At 47.9% G+C, this 19,209-nt stretch overlaps 1 protein-coding gene across 2 annotated transcripts in view; it reads left to right on the forward strand.

Moving 5' to 3' along the window:
* The window catches only part of LOC144127930 (cell death-inducing p53-target protein 1), a 55,919-nt gene extending 38,037 nt beyond the window's left edge, over positions 1 to 17,882 (forward strand). For both annotated transcript variants that reach the window (XM_077660935.1, XM_077660936.1), the window contains one exon: positions 16,558 to 17,882. In XM_077660935.1, coding sequence (XP_077517061.1) covers positions 16,558 to 16,666 — 109 coding nt within the window. In that variant the 3' untranslated portion in view covers positions 16,667 to 17,882. The remainder of the gene's footprint in view (positions 1 to 16,557) is intronic.
* The last annotated feature ends 1,327 nt before the right edge of the window (positions 17,883 to 19,209 follow it).

Here is a 19,209-nt window from a genome sequence, read left to right on the forward strand (position 1 = left end):
TATTCCTGCAATCTGCGATTTCACTCTTACACACTTCTGTAAAAATCAAACTCCACAGCAACATATATTACAAGAATTTCTTGTACTCGCAGAAAAGTACGGTACTTTCAGAGCTTTTTACAGAGGTGTTTCAAAAACAGATGTTTACATTGGAAGCACAGTGGTACAAGTGAATTGGAATGAAATAGTAAGGCTTCTACAGTGTGCATCCATATTCACTGCGGAATTTTACGCCATCTTTGTAGCGGTAGAAAAAGTAGTAAACAAGAACCTCTCAAACAACTTTATTTACAGAGACTCGCGAAGTGTACTTACAGCTCTTCATTAAAAAAATGCATTCACTCTGCGGCTTGGTGACATCATACACAACATAACAACCGCCTTAGCTCAAGGGAAAAAATAAAACTCTGCTGGGTACCAAGTCATGTCAGAATGAAAGGCAATGAGAGAGCAGACTTTTGCTCTGCTCAAGCTGGTGGCAAGCCGATAAAGTAAATGTACCTTTTAAGGATTGCATGAACTTTGTACACCTTAAATTAAGAAAAAAATGGCAGTTGGCTACTCTTGGTAAATCCAGTTTTACGTGAACAGAAGTTATGTTTGCACCAGGAGGGTTTCGTTGAAGTTGTTTTATGTTGTCTTTATGTAGGCCACACACACCTCACACACAACTCTCTGTTGGCAAATGAAGGAAACCTGTTTGTGAAAGATGTAGAGATGAACTAACATTTAATCACATTTTATTGTCTCATACGAAAATAAAAAAACTAAGGAAAATGTATTCTACTGAGTTTTATAATAAACACATTTCTTTAAACCCATTGTTCCTCTTGGGAGAAGATGCAATTGTCGACATGTCGTTTTTAAGAGAAACTGGTTTCCTCGACAAACCCTAAATTTTTACCCACTACTTCGCTTCATTTTTTGATGCACCTGAGCCACCTTCTCATTCCTGGGAAGAAGACTGAAGATTTGTTTTATTGGTTGGGAGGCTCAACATCCTTGCCCAGCCAAGGATGGCTGCTGAGATTACCTGACCTTCTTTAAAGCTTTTAATATTAGCTATTCATAAAATTTTTTTCTTCCTTCATCACTAGGTAATTCAAAACAATGTATTAGGCCCTCTACACCACTGTGACATTCCGTGTGTGCTACGAGGATCCACGTTCGACGGCGCGGCGTAGACGGAGACCCGTGACAGCAGCATCATCAATTACCCAGCCATGCTCTTTGAGTGACGACCAGAACAGCCGGACCCGCCGCCGCCCCGAGGAAACAGGCTTTATCCTCCCCAATTTCCGGGCACATTCCAGGACAAGGGAGCTGTCAGCGGGCCAGAGCGCGCCGTACCACAGCCGACGCTATGCGCTACCGCGAAGACAACATTCTTTCCCTCCCCCCCCTTTGTCGTGGGCTATCGCCGGGAAGGCACCCACAGCTTCCCAGAAGGGCCGTGACGGACACCTGTCATGGCGGACAGGCAGTACTCGCCAAGAATGTGGAAAGACAGGCGCTAGTGAATTAGCTCCGAAGAGAGAGCCTGTGTATACTCTCACTTGAGAGAGAGTGGTGGCGTTTTTGTTGTTTATTTAGTTTGTATTGTTAACAGACTCTGGGTTCGAGGCTAAGCCCAACCCAAGGGGTGGTCCCCATCTCGCATGTTATTTTGGATTGGAGAATTGATGCTTTGGGCGGGCCACTGGAAATGACCGCCCTTAGTCCTTTGTTAATCAAGTGCTTAAAAGCACATGTAAACGGATGCAGTCCAGTCTGAGCTGGGGCTCCATGCTTAGCATGTAATGTGATGCTACTTAGGCACTAACCTGCCCGGTCGATGAGTAAAGTAGTGCAAAGTTTGTTCTGTTGTAAAATTATGCTCTGCTGTCATCATCTACAAGCTCTCCTCCTGTTCATCTTCCATGCCGAACGACACTAGAGGAAGGGTTTGTGAACCATCCTCGAAGAAACGGACGACTACTGAAATTCTACTGCATACACGCTCAGGACGACATCGTTCGCCAAGAGGGCCTTCAGCGCCGAAGCCCGACGGCGTGCAGCTTCTGCCAGCAACCGCTCGAGCCCAACTCCGGAGCCACTCCATCGCCCCCATGAAGTCGTCGGCACGTAAGCTCGGACGCCCCAGCCTCTGATGTATAACCTTAATCATGTGTAATTATTGAATATACCTGTTTGTTTAAACTGAGCCATACGGTGTCTCTTTGCCTCTCCGTCCCGTGTGGACCTGCGCATTATGGGGGTCATCACACTGGTGTCAGAAGTGGGGTCTCAAAAGCAAATGTCCTCTGAATGCTGCGACATTCATGACTTCAAAATTGTAATCAAAAGGGAATCACGGGACTGATTGTGGGACTTTTACCCCCATTTGAGAGGCTTGAGGCACCGGAGGGCTTGAAAAAAAAAAAAAATGTCTTTATCTGAGGGAGCTCCCACTCCACAGCCGTCGCTCGGAGCAAGCATGCTGGCATTAGGAAGCGTCATTCCGACGTTTACGGGAGATAAGACAGGGGTTCCAATCTGCGATTTCTTTTCCATGCTAGAAGAGATTGGGAAAATGGGGGGATGGTCCGATGCTCAAATGCTGGGAATGGCGAGGTGTAAGATGGCAGGAGCTGCTCATGATTTTGCATGGCGAGACGAAAAAGTAAAATCCACAAAATCATTTGCGGAATTTAAGAAGCTCGCGTTTGAACATTTTGACACTGAACCACGTCACGTGCGAGTACAGAGGTTCCGTGACGCCGGACAGATGGTAGGGGAGGACGTGCGAACGTTTGCGTCGCGGCTTCAGCGCTTAGCGCGCGATACGTTAAGCAGGGAGGAGGAAGGAGACCAGCTAAGGAAGAAATACGCGGAGGATCTACTTAAAGAGGAAATGACCGCTTTGTTCGTGGCTGGTCTGCAAGACCCCGTGCGCCGGTTCGTGCTCTCGCGCAAGCCGAGCAATTTCGACCAAGCCGTGGAGGCCGCATTGGATGAGGAACAAAATGAGGCGTTAACGACAGCCGCAGCGAGAGTACGCGTCATAGAGAGAGCGGTGCTGAACCCTGAGGTTGCTCTCTTGACAGAGCAGTTAGATCGCTTAGAACAGCTGCTATCTCAGCAGGTAGAATGCCAGGTTGAAGCGCGCGCTCAACAGCGCCCATTCGCTGGAAACCGGAGTCCGCCACAAAGCTACAGGCGCGGTATGCGAGATTTTGAAGAAATCGTATGCTTCGCTTGCCAGGGTCGCGGACACATCGCCAGGTTCTGCCAAAACGTGCGCCGTGGGGAGCCACAAAGAGAAGCAGGCGAGACACGCCCTAAGCAAGCCTACAGCGGGGCTCCAGATACCGAGTCAAAAAACTAGTTAGTCCTCCCCAGCCTGAGGAGCGTGGGGAGGGAGCAGTAGATGATGAGGTGGTGGTAGTTTGTGTGGCCGACGAGGCATGCCCTGTTGTGCGTTGCAAGTTAAATGGTTGTTGTATGGAATTGTTGATAGATACGGGGTCAAAGGTGACATTGCTTAAGGAGAGCAGTTTCGAGAGCACGCTTCGAAGGAAGGGGGACCGCGAGGTGTTGGAAGCGTCTGGTGGTATGGCAACCAAATTTGTAGGCATAACGGGGGATCCTCTTGGCATAAGTGGACTCTACCGGTTACACTTCTCTCTCGGCGGAATTGCATTGGAGCACCCCTGCTACGTATGCCCGGACACGGTGTCTCTGCCAAACGGAGTGTCAGGTATATTAGGGCAGGATTTTTTGAGAAAAGGGAAGGTAGTAGTCTCATTCTCTGAGGAAGAGGTTAATGCGGGCGGCTCAAAAGTTCCGTTTTTGAACAGGAGAGGGGCTGAGATTCGCATTACCGATATTGTCACCCGTCAAACAGTGGGATCATTGGAGAAGGTATATTCGCGGGTTGCCGTCCGGCTGGTCGAGGAGGCGGTCGTCCTTCCTTGGTCGGAGCACATTTTGTACGCGTTTGTGCCTTCAGATGTAGAGAGCGGCGCCGTGGGAGTGCTTGAGCCGGTCGACTCTCTCAGCAATGGCCTGAAGGCAGCCGCGTGCCTCGTGACAGTTAATGACGCCCACAGAGTGCCCCTACGGGTGGTTAACTGTAGCCAGCAGCCACTGAGCCTTCCCAAGAACAAAACATTGGCTTTCTTCACCTCTGCGATAGAGCAACGTGAGCCCACCGATACGGTACTCGCAACTGTAGAGCATGCTAGTCCTTCGGCTGCTCCAAAGGTGTCGTTCGATCTTTCTCACGTAAAATCCAGGGAGAGGGAGGCTCTGGCTGGTTTGCTGAACGACTACTCGGAGGTATTCGCCGCGTCCAACCTGGATTTGGGCTGCTGTGGCGTTATAAAGCACAGGATAGAAACCGGCACTTCATCGCCCGTTTACCAGCGTGCGTACAGGATTCCTTACTCCCAACGTGAGGAGATGGAGCGGCAGGTGCAGGACCTGATTGATCGCGGCATTGTCGAACACTCAAAGTCACCCTGGGGAGCACCAGCACTATTGGTGGAAAAGCCAGATGGCTCGTATCGATTGGTAGTGGACTACCGCAAACTAAATGCCGTAACTCGCATCGATCCATACCCCATCCCCAATATACAGGAGACGCTTTCTCAGCTGGGCTCTGCCAGGTACTTCACGGTAGTGGACATGGCGGCGGGATTCTGGCAGATAGCAATGGATCCGGCAGATGCCGAGAAAACGGCATTCAACACGCCCTCAGGGCACTATGAATGGAAAAGAATGCCGATGGGTCTGGCCAACAGCCCTGCTGTCTGGCAGAGAACCGCTGATGTTATCCTGGCAGGTCTTCTGGGGAGGCTGTGCTTCGTGTATATGGATGACATTATCATATACAGTGACAGTTTTGATAACCATTTGCGCGATATTGAGCAGGTTTTGGTGCGACTAAGAGCAGCGGGTCTCAAGCTGAAGCCCTCTAAGTGCCAATTCCTCAAAAACGAGGTGAAATACCTCGGGGACGTTGTTTCAGCTGACGGCGTGCGACCGGACCCTGAGAAACTAAGGTGTGTCTCGGATTTTCCATCCCCGACTAGCGTCCGCCAGGTCCGGCAGTTTCTCGGCCTGATCGGTTACTACCGAAGGCACATAGAGGAGTTCGCCAAGCTCGCTAAGCCGCTCACCGCCTTAACAGCCAAAAATGTCGCCTTTCGCTGGGACGAAAACGCGGAGAATGCTTTTGGGGCCCTGAAAAGGAAGCTAATGAGTGCACCGCTGTTGCGCCACCCGGATTTTAGTTTGCCCTTCGTTATGGCCACAGATGCGTCAAAGTTCGCAGTTGGTGCCGTGCTATCTCAGGTTATCGAGGGCAAAGAACATCCCGTTGCTTTTGCTAGCCGACAGCTGAGCCCCACAGAGCAAAAGTACGGAGCTACGGAAAGGGAGTGCCTCGCCGTTGTCTGGGCAGTAAAGCACTTCAGATGCTACCTTTACGGCCGCAAATTCAAGCTAGTCACAGACTGCCATCCTCTGAAATGGGTGATGAGTGTCAGGGACCATAGCTCGCGACTCGCTAGATGGAATCTACACCTGCAGGAATACTGCTTTGAAGTTGAGCACAAGTCAGGAAAGACACATCTGAATGCTGATGCACTCAGCCGCACAGCTGCCGTGGCAGCTATAGATGAGTTTGTCCCCGTAGTCGACCCCGCCGAATTACGCACAGAGCAGTGCAAAGATCCTGACCTGAAGCGAATAATCGAAAGCTTAGAGGGCGCACCGTCTCACCCCGAACAGCTAGGTTATTTCATTGGCAAAGACGGCACCCTCTGTCGGCGCACGAGACCAACCAGGAAAGGGAGACCAGAGAAAACCGCTTGGGAGAGAGTCGTCATACCTCGGTCGTGGACAGAAAGGGTTCTTCGCGCGTTTCACGATGCGCCATGCGCCGGTCATTTTGGCGTAGCGAAGACACGCAGGCGTGTGGAGCGTTTGTACTTTTGGAGTGGCATGCGACGGGATGTTAGAGACTACTGTGCGAAGTGTCATTCCTGTCTCGAAAGAAAAACACCCAAGGGACGAAGACCAGCTCCAATTCAGCCGTTCCCTGAGGTTTCGGCTCCCTTCGAGCGGACAGGTATGGACATAATGGGCCCATTGCCCACGACCACTTCCGGAAACAAGTACATTTTAGTATTTGTCGATCACCTTTCAAAATACGCGGAAGCGGTAGCACTCCCAGATCAGAAGGCAGACACGGTTGCAAGAGCATTTGTCGAACAGATCGTGCTCCGACATGGACCCCCGAGGCAACTCTTGACAGATCGGGGAACGAACTTCGTGTCGCAGCTAATGAGGAGAGTTTGCGAGCTGCTTAAGATCGCTAAGAAGCAGACAACACCGTACCATCCGGCTTGCAACGGCGCGGTGGAGCGACTGAACCAAACCGTGGCCGGGTTCCTGTCGCATTTTGTTTCGCGCGACCAGCGGGACTGGGATTTGTGGCTCCCGTATGCAATGTTTGCCTACAATTCCGCAGCACACGAGAGCACGGGCGAATCGCCATTCTTTCTTCTCTACGGCCGAGACCCGGACCAGCCTAGTGAAGTGCCAGAGGGCCCCCGTCGTGTCCCATACGCTTCACTGGACGACTATAAGGTTGAGCTAGAATCGCGCTTGCAAGTGGCGAGGGACATCGCAAAGGAGTCCTTAAAGAAAGCGGCGAAGCGCAGGAAGGAGGTGCACGATCGCAGTGCTAGAGACGCGCCGTTTAACGTGGGGGACAGCGTGTACATTGAAAACTGCCAAAGGCAGATTGGGCTAGCTCGTAAGTTCCAGACGAAGTGGAGAGGACCGTGCGAGGTTGTCGAGAAGCTTTCTCCGGTAAACTTCAGAGTCCGAGACGTGAACCGGCGTTTGATAAGGATACACGCAAATCGCCTCAAGTCGGCACCGGTTCAGTATTCACGAAATGAGGAAAGGGAAAGCGCGGATTTTGATGGGGACAGAAGTGAAGCGGAGCGCGCAGATAGTTCGCAAGAAACGCCCTCTCCTGCATTTGTTCGGCAGGCGCCCGAGGTGACGGCCGGAATGCCACCGGATTTACTTCATGCATTGCTAGAAGAAGAAGCGCGCGAGGTTGCCGCGCAGATAACGCCAGGAGAGGCTCCTGCCACGAGCCCTCGCGAGTCCCAAAGCAGACAAAGGGGCACAGACTTACTTAGTATGACTCATGAAGGCCGATATCCGCTGCGAAATCGGAAAGCTAAGTCGGACTAATGGCGTAAACAGAGCGGAGTTTTGAACTGGTTAGAATTGTGTAATGCCACAGCTCATAACATTGCTATGTGCTTATGTGTTAAGTTATCGGAGTTGGTAGTTAAACCTTTCTGTCATTAAGTAACACCTTGACAGGAGAGCATGCGGAGCGCATGCAGAACCTGCCCTACTTCCTTTCGTTATCTATATTTTTGTCTGTGCCGTGATCGTGCTAGAAGTGGGAGCTCCTTTGTAACTGTGGTAAATTTATTTCGTCCAGTTTGGACTAGAAAGGAGAGGCTTGGGTGCTGAGTTTCATGTTTATCTGTAAAAGATCAGTGCTGCCCCTGGAGACGCCAGTATTGACAGCGGAGGCATATGGTGTTGTGCAGTGGTGTTGAGTGCAGCGAAAAGTGTTTTGTCGGACGCACTGTGCGAGGCGATTCAGAAAGACAAGGGGAGCTGCGTGGACTCAAATGTTCGGAGAACATTCTTCTGGAGGGTGAGCGAGTGTGACATTCCGTGTGTGCTACGAGGATCCACGTTCGACGGCGCGGCGTAGACGGAGACCCGTGACAGCGGCATCATCAATTACCCAGCCATGCTCTTTGAGTGACGACCAGAACAACCGGACCCGCCGCCGCCCCGGGGAAACAGGCTTTATCCTCCCCAATTTCCGGGCACATTCCAGGACAAGGGAGCTGTCAGCGGGCCAGAGCGCGCCGTACCACAGCCGACGCTATGCGCTACCGCGAAGACAACATTCTTTCCCTCCCCCCCCTTTGTCGTGGGCTATCGCCGGGAGGGCACCCACAGCTTCCCAGAAGGGCCGTGACGGACACCTGTCATGGCGGACAGGCAGTACTCGCCAAGAATGTGGAAAGACAGGCGCTAGTGAATTAGCTCCGAAGAGAGAGCCTGTGTATACTCTCACTTGAGAGAGAGTGGTGGCGTTTTTGTTGTTTATTTAGTTTGTATTGTTAACAGACTCTGGGTTCGAGGCTAAGCCCAACCCAAGGGGTGGTCCCCATCTCGCATGTTATTTTGGATTGGAGAATTGATGCTTTGGGCGGGCCACTGGAAATGACCGCTTTTAGTCCTTTGTTAATCAAGTGCTTAAAAGCACATGTAAACGGATGCAGTCCAGTCTGAGCTGGGGCTCCATGCTTAGCATGTAATGTGATGCTACTTAGGCACTAACCTGCCCGGTCGATGAGTAAAGTAGTGCAAAGTTTGTTCTGTTGTAAAATTATGCTCTGCTGTCATCATCTACAAGCTCTCCTCCTGTTCATCTTCCAAGCCGAACGACACTAGAGGAAGGGTTTGTGAACCATCCTCGAAGAAACGGACGACTACTGAAATTCTACTGCATACACGCTCAGGACGACATCGTTCGCCTAGAGGGCCTTCAGCGCCGAAGCCCGACGGCGTGCAGCTTCTGCCAGCAACCGCTCGAGCCCAACTCCGGAGCCACTCCATCGCCCCCATGAAGTCGTCGGCACGTAAGCTCGGACGCCCCAGCCTCTGATGTATAACCTTAATCATGTGTAATTATTGAATATACCTGTTTGTTTAAACTGAGCCATACGGTGTCTCTTTGCCTCTCCGTCCCGTGTGGACCTGCGCATTATGGGGGTCATCACACCACTGATAATTAATGTTTCATTAAAGTTCTGCAGAAAACATTTTCCCTATACCTTCAGTTTGGTGCATGATGGCCTTAGCTGCCTATGTGCCATAAAACTCAACACAGCACAACACAGTATTTACTCACATAATTTGCACACCTGTACCATTTTGCCCTGATTTGTGGAAAAAAAAATCACTCGGGGCACTTATGGCTGCTTACGTACTGTGAAAGCGAAAGCATTAGTGCGTCATCATGAGCGTTCGACCTAGACACAGGCTGCGCACAGAGAAATGAAATGAAGACGGGCCTTCGAGTGCTGATTCTATAAACGCTGAATATTCAAAGGTTCGAGTGAAACACTCGGCACTCGGTTCAAATACCTCTCGCAAGCTATGCTCCAACCTAAGAAAGGTATGCAATATGGAACAAGAAACTATGACACTACCTGCAATGGTGGTGACGATTGGTTGGGTCACAATTTTAATACAAAAATTTGTTTTTGAGGAAAGGAAAAGCCTCAGTAACTCTCACATCTGTGTGGACATCTGAAAGTTCTTCCAGGGAGGACATACATATGAAAGTGCACATGTTGTCGGTTGGAATATCTGTTGCAAGCTAGCCTCCAACTTGATTAGAATATGTAAGCTATATGTAAAAAGAAATCGTATGATACCATCCGGAACGCTGTGTGACGAATGGTTCCTCATGATTTTGGTTGAAGTATGGTCTGGAATACTGTCACCTCGTTGAGGTCAGCCAGTGATGGATATATATGACGGATCAAATTTGTATGATCATTCGAAATTGCAGCGCTCGGCTTGCTGTGTGCTGGCGCGCGCTGCCAGCTTAAAAGTTCCTTGGGAGCACGTGATAAGAGCACACTTGTGGAAGCCTAGCCCTTGTAGCTTCCACTGCGTAGCCACAGAAAGCTGTTCCCGTAATAGTAAGGCCTTAAAAACTTTTACTTGCATATTTTGCACTCTTTACTGCACCAGACCACCAGCATATACACAGAAGCACTCGAGACATGCTGGGAATATCAGCGAGGCTGCGTCGCCGGATGCAGTTGCAAAATGTGCGAGTGGCGAGGGCACAAATTATGCACCGTTTGCCCGGCTGGCTCATGCTGATGGTCACTTTCCCAGACTTTCCCTGAATCCAAAACTACTGAACCGTTTGCTATTCGATTTGCCTCTAATGAGCTGGGCCACATGCGAGGGCGCCATTTTATCCCACCCGTTATTTCCGTTGCTGCCCACTGCTGGCATCGCGACTGTATTGTTGAGCATTTATTGCTTTTAGCTGTGCACGCGCCGTCATGCCATCCTGCAGGGAACGACATAATGTGGGGCGTGGCTGGAAGGAGTATGCATGTTATATTTTTTTTTGCCAGCGAGGGATGCGAGCTGGGCACCCGGTCAGTGTGTAGGCAGCAATGTATTCATTATTTATTGCATGTTATCACCTTTGTAGCTTTCTTTAGGACATGTTCAGAAATTTTTCGCGTAATTTGCACACCCGCTTTTTCAGACCTTAATTTAATGAAAAAAAGTGCACAAATTATGCGAGTAAATACGACATATCATCTCCTCATGGTGGTTCATGCTGTCTCATTTCCACACGTGTGCCTGTGTGTGTGTGTGTGTGTGTGCGCGTGCGTGCATGCGTGCTCTTGTATATGTGGCCACGAGGGGAGGGGGTTGTTATAAAGAGATCGAGGCACGGCACCCCGGTATCGCACTCTCCCAAAAAATTAGCTACGGTTTAACTACTGCTGAACCTGGTTAGAGAGTGAAAGCTGTGGTGTATCAGGCAAGTAGATGCTGCTTGGCATCTGTAACGTTGAGTGCGCACACTAGATAGGTAGTGCGCCTAGCCCACCCTTCGACCTTGGCAGGTGGCAGTTAAATTAATGGTTCATCACAAGAGGTTGGTTACTGAATGAATGCTGCAGCCTATTCTGCTGCCCTTTACTGGCGAATCGAAAGGTCAAAGGTCAAGTGGTGCGACACCATTGTGGACCACATATGGTAAGGCCTATAGCCACATTTGGCCTCTAGCTCACTTGAAGGTCAATCAGAATCGGCGAAATCTGCTGTACCTAGTGTAGTGAAGCTTTCGCTTCAAAAGCCAGCCACGCTCGCCCCTGGCACTATGCATGCGGCAGGTAGGATTCGGCTTGGCCTTGTCATCATGTGTCAGTCTTTGTTAGAGCTGCCTGGCCACGTGGCAGCGTCCCCTCGCCACTCATTTGCCTCTCCCAGCGACGTGGCTGCTCCAATCTTCTCATGGCTGCCTTGCGCGCACCCGCATGCATGCAGCAGGGAGCGGAAAATGTGCATGTAATTTTTTTTCAGTAATAAATTAGGGGTGCGCAAACTATGTGAGTAAATATGGTATTCCTGATATTACAGTATCTGTACAGTACAGCAAATTGCAGTTGCCATACCTGAAAATGTAACTAAATGGGCTATTCAGAGGCCACATATGCACATCTTGGAATAATAGAAAAAATAATATGCAAAGCCAAGCAAAAGGTAACAAATAATCATTATGTAGACAGAATGCAAGTAATAATTTCAAAAATAAAGTAATGCCGCAAGCTGTTAACAGAAAATGTCTTGAAAAAGGAGGAATTTTCCCAACAGTAGTCTCAAATTACGGGTCTTGATTTAAAGGTTATATGAAAATTGTTCTGGCTTAATCTGTTGTCATGAAAGTAGCTCATTTCTGCTCATTTATCACTCAGTCACTTGACATCGTGTCTACATCGCTGTTTTTAGTTATTTCAGGTCTATATTCGACACTGGCATTGTTGGATGTTAAAGAGGAAGGCTTACACATAATAAAACAAAGAGAAACAGAAAATGAGACCTTTAGGTAAAAACCGCCATCTTTTTCACTTGCATGTCCGTTTAAGGGGCCATGACACGGTCATTCTTCATATTGCAGTTTTGTGCTTCCGTAAGTAACACAAAAGACAATTATTCAATTTCCAAAATTTGGCTGCCCTGGACGCGCTGTATATTCCAAAAAATGCGATCGAAATTGAGACCGGGAGACTCCTCCCACCGGCATTGTCCGCCATATTGAATGCTCTCGTGACGTCACTAGGGATACACGGAGGAACGTCATCTGCTCTCATTGCTGTAAGAAGTGCAGTGAGGTCTCATTCCCCCTGTACTTTCGCGGCCAATCGAATTAGCAGTCGTCCCCCATTTATGAGTGACTGGTGCCGCAAAAGCTATCACAGTAATGCAGTTTTTCTTCAGTATAGTTAGGGTCCCAACACACTAGGCCGGTGCAACGGCGATGGACGGTCGGTGGGCTTGCCGGTACGTAATGCCGTCGCTGGCGCACCGGTCTGTCACGCTACACCAACGACGACGCCAGCAGGATCAATGATCGCGTATCGTAGTAGTGTTACGAGTGAGCTTAGTGGGAACCAGAAGAGTATGGACATTCTATAAACTTAAGAATTTTAAAACTCATTGGACCTCATGCTAGTCACGGCGACATACGCAGTGTGCGTGCACCAGCGAAGATGTGCTTTCAATAGGTGCCTGCGCATAGAACTGATTGGCGAGGCAAGCGACACGGGCAGAAAACGCCGCACGACGGTGCCGCGGAAAAACTGCGCTTGTGTACCTTATCCATATCGAAAAAAGTGAAATTAGCGGCTACATATATCTTCACACTATTACTAATCAGTGAGGAACTTTTGCTGTATTCTCGAATTTCGGTCGACGGTGGACCGCCAGCCCCTTTCGTGACGAGGCGTAGCGAGTACGCAGGATTCGTGTGTGCGATTTCGGTGATTGCGGAGAGCGAATTCGCAAGTTTTAGCGCGTGCAAATAGCTGTCGAGCGTAGTTTTGACTACAGTGTCCTCGAAGCGACGACTGCCTACATCGCAGGACGCAAGTACAATAAGGGGGAAGTGCAGATATGTGACCCGGTCTGCATAGCATGTGCAGAAGGCAGCCGGCAGCAGCTGTCGGTGTCGACTGTGGACAACAAATCTGGATTTCATTAATTCAAGTAATGTCCGTATGTATTCTTAGCTAAAGCGATCTAAAATTAAATTTTGGTGACATAAGAGGATGCAGATACAATTAGCGGGAAGCGCCGGTATCCTACGCGAAGCTTTTCCCAAGCAGGCGATATATAGCATCATCGGCACTTATTGCAGTGTTATCGCAGTGTGTAAATGAGTAAAAGTGCAATTTGGGAGCAAGAGTACGTAATATTTAAGATAAGGAGAACCAACCTTACGTTTTATGCACGCAAACGAGCAGTACTGTTTGCGCACGGCCATGTAAACAACCTCAGCGCAGGGCTGCAGTTGTAACCGTTGCACTCCTGGGGCACAATGCGCACGCACAGCAAAATGCTAAATGATGTACTATATTTTGAAGTACTCATTTAAACGGCGGCGACTATTCATCGGTGCGGGCAGTGAAAGCATTCGAGTCGTGTTGTGTTTTGCAAACGGCTTGGTTCTTGCAAAACGGTTCTACTAGTCGAAGGGAATGTATGTTAGACTTACAAACGCACACATGCAGCGAGGAAGTCGTCGTACTCGGCTCGTGCCTCAAGGTTACTCTAGTGCCACCTTTTGATAATTTGAGTTTAATTATCGAGCCGATGAATAGCGGACAAAACTACAAAACGCTGCGGCTTTCACGGCACACATCGGCAAGGCATGCATGGCACGTGCCGCTTTTCACATACGGGAGCACTTGACTGCACAAAAGAGACCACACTCATAATTCATAACATATGAGCAGCATGCTTCTAAGCGTAAATAATAAAGCAGGGGTCCATCGATTTTTGTTTCCTCAACAATCAGAAAACGGGCGCCATGACCAAGTCCGCTTTCCCAAGAATCACTCAGCTCGCGTACTAAGTTGAAGCCTTCCGAAAAGAGAACATGGAAAAGTATTTTATTTCGCTAAGCTAAAAGAAAAACTTCTCGAGCGACTGCCGTCCATGGTGTGCATGCGAGCATCTCAACAGCTCGCAGCAGACGACGCGGGGCGTGTATGCCCTTGTGACGTCAGCGATGAAAGGTTGCCAGACCAGCAAGCAGTTCGCAGAAGAAACAAAAAAATTCGTTTTAGAAATATTTACCGCACAGAATCAACTGAAAATTCGGGGAATTGTAATTTAACCTATTGGGAATTGAAGGCGATAAGCAGGGTATGCGTGAAAACAGGCTGTCATGGCCCCTTTAATGTGCAAAACAAGAGTGTACCTGAGTTGCTTCTCTTCCGAGATGGTAGTTTTCTTCGGAATGCTAATTGTTGCATTGTAGTCACATGGTGAGCATGTGCTCCGATGACAGACCCACTCAAGGCTAGCGCAGGCTCAAAAAAGAATGTTTGTTTTCATTATGCAAGGTGTATTTATACACCAGAAATGAGAAGGAAAGGAATGTGCACTAATACCAGAGGGGTGGGGGTTTTTATGAAGAGTTAACCAGCCAGGTAAACTCTTCATAAACACTTCAACATCTTCCCACAGCTTCATTTAATGCGTGATCACCAACTAGGCAGGAATGGCATAGCAAACCTTTAGCAGGGCTAACCTATCTTCATATCATATCAGAAACGTAAAAAGCACTAACCTCTTACACAAGCAGCAGAGAAGTTTCTTAAGTATTAGGCTAAGAAAATAAAACTATTATATGTGCATCTATTCTTTCGGACTAAAACTCAGTGGAAATTTTCAAGCTATTCCTTCAAACTAATGAGCTAGCTACCTGTTTCACCTGTAGCTGGCCACTAACGCAGCACTGTAACATTTGAAATTCGGTACCTTATTGCCCCCATACTTACGTATATTCGAAACCAACACTATCAGAAACCATGTTTCCGCGGAAGTTAACGGACTATAAACACCTAATTTTATTGCGTGTTCTCATCTTTAAAATGATGCTTTAGACGTTAGAATACATGGATCACCACGTGGTTTTTGCCTACAACCGCTAAGTAATATATAATTGATTTTCTTTTTTCGTGCTGTTTCGCTTCTGGTTTCATCAACCGAATGATGGCTGTGATGTGTAGTTGATGTTTAGGTCACGTGACGCACAAAAAAAAACAGAAATATAAATGCTGACACACAGTTTTAACTCACTACAGCACTTAAACCAGCCTGCGTCAATAGCTAAAATTACAACAAACGACGTATCAGCAGTTATGTTGCCGTTTTTTATGCCTTTCATGACCTCAACATTGACTACACATCACTGCCATCGTTCTGTTGATGAAGCCGAAACACCGTCAAGAAGAAATTCAATTATAAATTATTTAGCAATCTTAGGCAAATACTATGGGGTACTCCATGTATACCATTGTCTAGTGCATCGTTTGAATGAAGAAAACACTAGAAAAAATTTAATGTCTAAGTCTTTTAAGAGATTATCGATAACTACAATCGTAATGAATGGTGTCGAGGTCAGCATGGAAATAAGTTTAGCAACATACAAATTAGACGTAGATGCATGCTTTCAGTTTACTCTGTATTCATCGTGTAGGAACTGTTTTAAACATCAAAGCTCAGCGCAGACTACTTACTTGTTCGTGTCCCGAGCGCTGTTAATTTAACTGCTTCATTGCCCCTATCAGAAGGACACAAAAGTGACCATGATATGGCTAGAAGTATCAAGTCACTTGTGTTGAGTTTTTTTCTATATGGAAGTGATAATTCAGCGAAAACGCTGGTGCCCTCATTGGTGCCAGCCAATGCATATGGCCAGCAATGTGCCTGGCATTCTAAACAAGCCTTCAAAACGGGCCTCCAAAGGGGGCAAGGAGGAAACCAGGGGTGCTGAGAAGAGTGTTTTTTTTTTTTTGGATCAAGGGGCTTTACGAACGCAGAAGCTGCGACTGCACCCGTGAGCACTAATTGCTTGGCTGCACCATGATCACTTGCGCAATGTGCACCTCAAGCACTGAGTGTTAGAGCATGGGCGTCATTCAATCCCATCAGCCATAAAAATATGTGTATGAATGCTTCTCACATGTTTCTGCATACAGATGTTATGTAATGATATACGGGTGTCGCCGGTCCATATGATGTCGAGGAAGCACAGTCGTAGGGAGTCTTCGTGCTGTGTAGTTCACTGAAGTAGTGCGAATACCACAGCGACATGCCCGTGGCATGGAGGGAATGACGAGTTGAGCAGTGGGCAAGGCTCTGCACGGAGTGGAGGGTAGGAGGAATGCGCAGCAGTGCAGGCAGTGTACCAGGGTCTTGACGTATGGATGCATATGCTAGAGGGGCTGGTGGTGGCACTGTGCAAGCGGAAGGTTGCCGCGTGTCCGGTTCTTGGTGTAGGGGAAGACTGAACCCAATTAGATGATACAAATGCATTTAGTGACCCTGTGAGGTTCGTATCATCAAGATTCTACTGTGTACGGACATTTACTATTTCGATATCTCTGATTTCATTCCAGAAAACAAAACAAATGGTCCTTAATTTTCAAAGAAAATCACTGGGTTTACAGCATTACCACCTGCCATTGCAGCTGAAGTTGCCTCTTTTGGCTTTCACACTAGCATCTGTAGCTAGCATCTGGTCATGTAAAAACGAGGCTTTCATGGTTGTGCAAACGTTAGTGGTAGCAATATTGGTTTTATAAAGAACTTGACATGTTGGCGTCATTTTTCTACTGATGTGCGCAGCTGCTGGCTTGGGTGCTGCCTGATCCCGTGCTGCATTCCGGAGTGTCAAGACGTGGACCACTACTGCCCGAGCTGCAAGCGGCACCTGTGCACCTACCGCAGGCTTTGAGCCACAGTGGCCACAGTCTGCCAACCATGGGGACCACCTCCATTGCCCAACACTCTCCCTCCAGCACTATCTGTGCCCCGGACGTACGGACCTGAACTCCTTCCGAACAGCACCAAAATGATGGTAGCCACCAGAAGTGTGCCAAGGGGAACAATTGCAGAGCCTGCCACTTTGTGGGTTCCAAGCCGTTCACATTCTGCGATGCCTTCCTTTCCACAGCTCGTTCTGCACTTTTCTTCAAGCGCAGAAGAAATGCAGAAGGAAGGACCTGCACTGTTCTTATCAAAGATTAGCAGAGACAGTGTGAAGTAAGCACTTCCCCGAGCACCGCATCCAATGGGCAACTTCCTCTGCACCCATGCAATACTTCACGGTGATGAGGCACCGTGGCAACTTTGTCATGGGAACAACTCATAGCACTCTTTTGGAATGCTGAAGGAACTTGTGAAACTTGAGTTGTGGAATATCCACCCTAAGAAGACTGAGCTGAAGATGTGTTGAGTGAAGATATTTTTCTCATTTATGGTCCAGACTGCTCATCGCATTTCAGCAAGTTTCTTCACTGCATTCTGAAAAACATTTTGAAGATGAACTGCAGTGGAGGAAAGTATGCTTCTTAACATAGCTGACTAGTTGAATGTCGCATGGAATGTCATCTTCAGTGACGAATCGTGGACACAAATGAAGCTTTTTACACTGTAGATGTGTGTAAACTTCTTGGTGGCAACCCATTGGGCGGGCATTGAAACTCCATTGGACATCCACAGGACCTTCTAAACATCCCCAGCACGTCCATGGGAGTTTCAGTGCCCAATTGGAAGGTTTTCATGGTGAAAAAGCAGATTAAAGCTGTTGACGGGAATTGTAAATGGAAGGACATCAGTCTCACCTGCCTTACAACAGGTGGAGTACTCCTGAAGGCATGACGGGAACAGCGCTCATGACATAGTTGATCAGCTGCAAGGAGTCGGAACACCAAATTGGAGCTCTTGTTGCAGTGCTTGAAGTGATCGAACTATGTAGGATTTAGTTGGTCAAAGTTATCAAGACTTCTTTTGTGAAGAGGTTGTGTCTCGACTCTAACCTCTTGCACACAACTTCTGCTTAATTGTTATATTTTGTTGCAGCAGACTTAGATAACCGTGATCCCTGTAGCACTTCTGTCTTTTGTAGGCAGTGTTGCATGTTTCAATAAAGCAAAAGTATTCTTCATGCATGCATGCTTTATTCTTTTGGTATCTGCTACAGTGTCTTAGTGGCTATGTTGTTTGGCAACTGAGCGCCAGGTCATGGTCTTGAAACCACTCGACATAGTCTCATTTTGATAAATGTGAAATGAAGAGAGCACTTGTGTTCTTAGCTGGTTTGTATGGCTTTTTTCTATCACACCCTTTCTTCCTGAAGCATGGAAATTGGAAATTCATTGGGGTCGCATACCAAGGAAGTACGCAGTGAAGTTCCACGTACTGTTACTGTACAACAAGGAAATAGTTTGTTGTAGTATGCCTTTACTTGTAAGCTAAGCAAAAAGTTAATCACAAAACGAAATTATAAACTGTGCAAGAATTTTTGTGTGTGGCTTATTGCTAGGTCGAAACATTAAAATTTAGCTTTAGTTCACTGCTACAATTGGTTAGCAAAGTCACACAGGACTCTGTGGGACAGGCCATTCTTGCCAAATGCCGTTTTCTTAATTTGTATTCGACTCTAAACATGGGTTCCTTCCTGCATTAACTAGTGTAAACATTCATGTCTCGGAGCCGAGTTTACCCATTGGTTTTTGATCAGTCTGCACATGTCCCACCACTGATTTTCGGCTTGGCTGTTTACACTCACTGTCTAGACACGAAAAAGTTATTTGTGCATCTGGTGGCTTTGAAACCATTGTGAAATTTTCCTAATATGTGGCATTGTTCTGAAACCAGATCTTTAGTCTTTTTACTTGCATTGCCAGCCTGCGAGCTGTCAGGGTTACTCAGAGCAGTGTGATTTAAAAGCGACCCTATTTCTCTGTCTTTTGTATGTTCTTTTACTCTGTCACAAACCTTAACCTTCTCAGTTTTCTCTTGTAGCCTTTTCTAATATTTAAGACCATGCTGCCTTTGCTTTTTTTGCTCGTTTATTAATTTGTCTTGTGGAGATTTTGCCTAATCCAGTTGGCATATAGCTAGGAATTTTCCCATTGGCCTTTTTTACATTGAAATTGTGCAGGGGTTCTCTTGCATTCATCTTATGTGCAGTTCTGGCTATGGCCCCATGAATGTGTGTGTATATATATTGTTATGGGAATAAACGCCCAGGGCACGGCGTAAGCCAACCAAGTGCCCTGGTCGGAAGAAGAGGAGGCGCGGGGAGCGAGCGCGCACGGGAGATGGAGATAAAGATTGGAGCCCATTGGGTGGGGTTCCTTGGCTCTCTTCGACTTGGTGTGGTTGTCTTTGGGTGGGACCGCCGTCCCGTTTCATTTTGGTGGCAGCGGTGGGCAGCCCATTGTGACTAATCGGCCCCAACCATCCTCCACACGGATGCTAGCCAGGATGGGC

Source organism: Amblyomma americanum, chromosome 4 (genome assembly GCF_052857255.1).
Source record: "Amblyomma americanum isolate KBUSLIRL-KWMA chromosome 4, ASM5285725v1, whole genome shotgun sequence".
Taxonomy (NCBI): domain Eukaryota; kingdom Metazoa; phylum Arthropoda; class Arachnida; order Ixodida; family Ixodidae; genus Amblyomma; species Amblyomma americanum.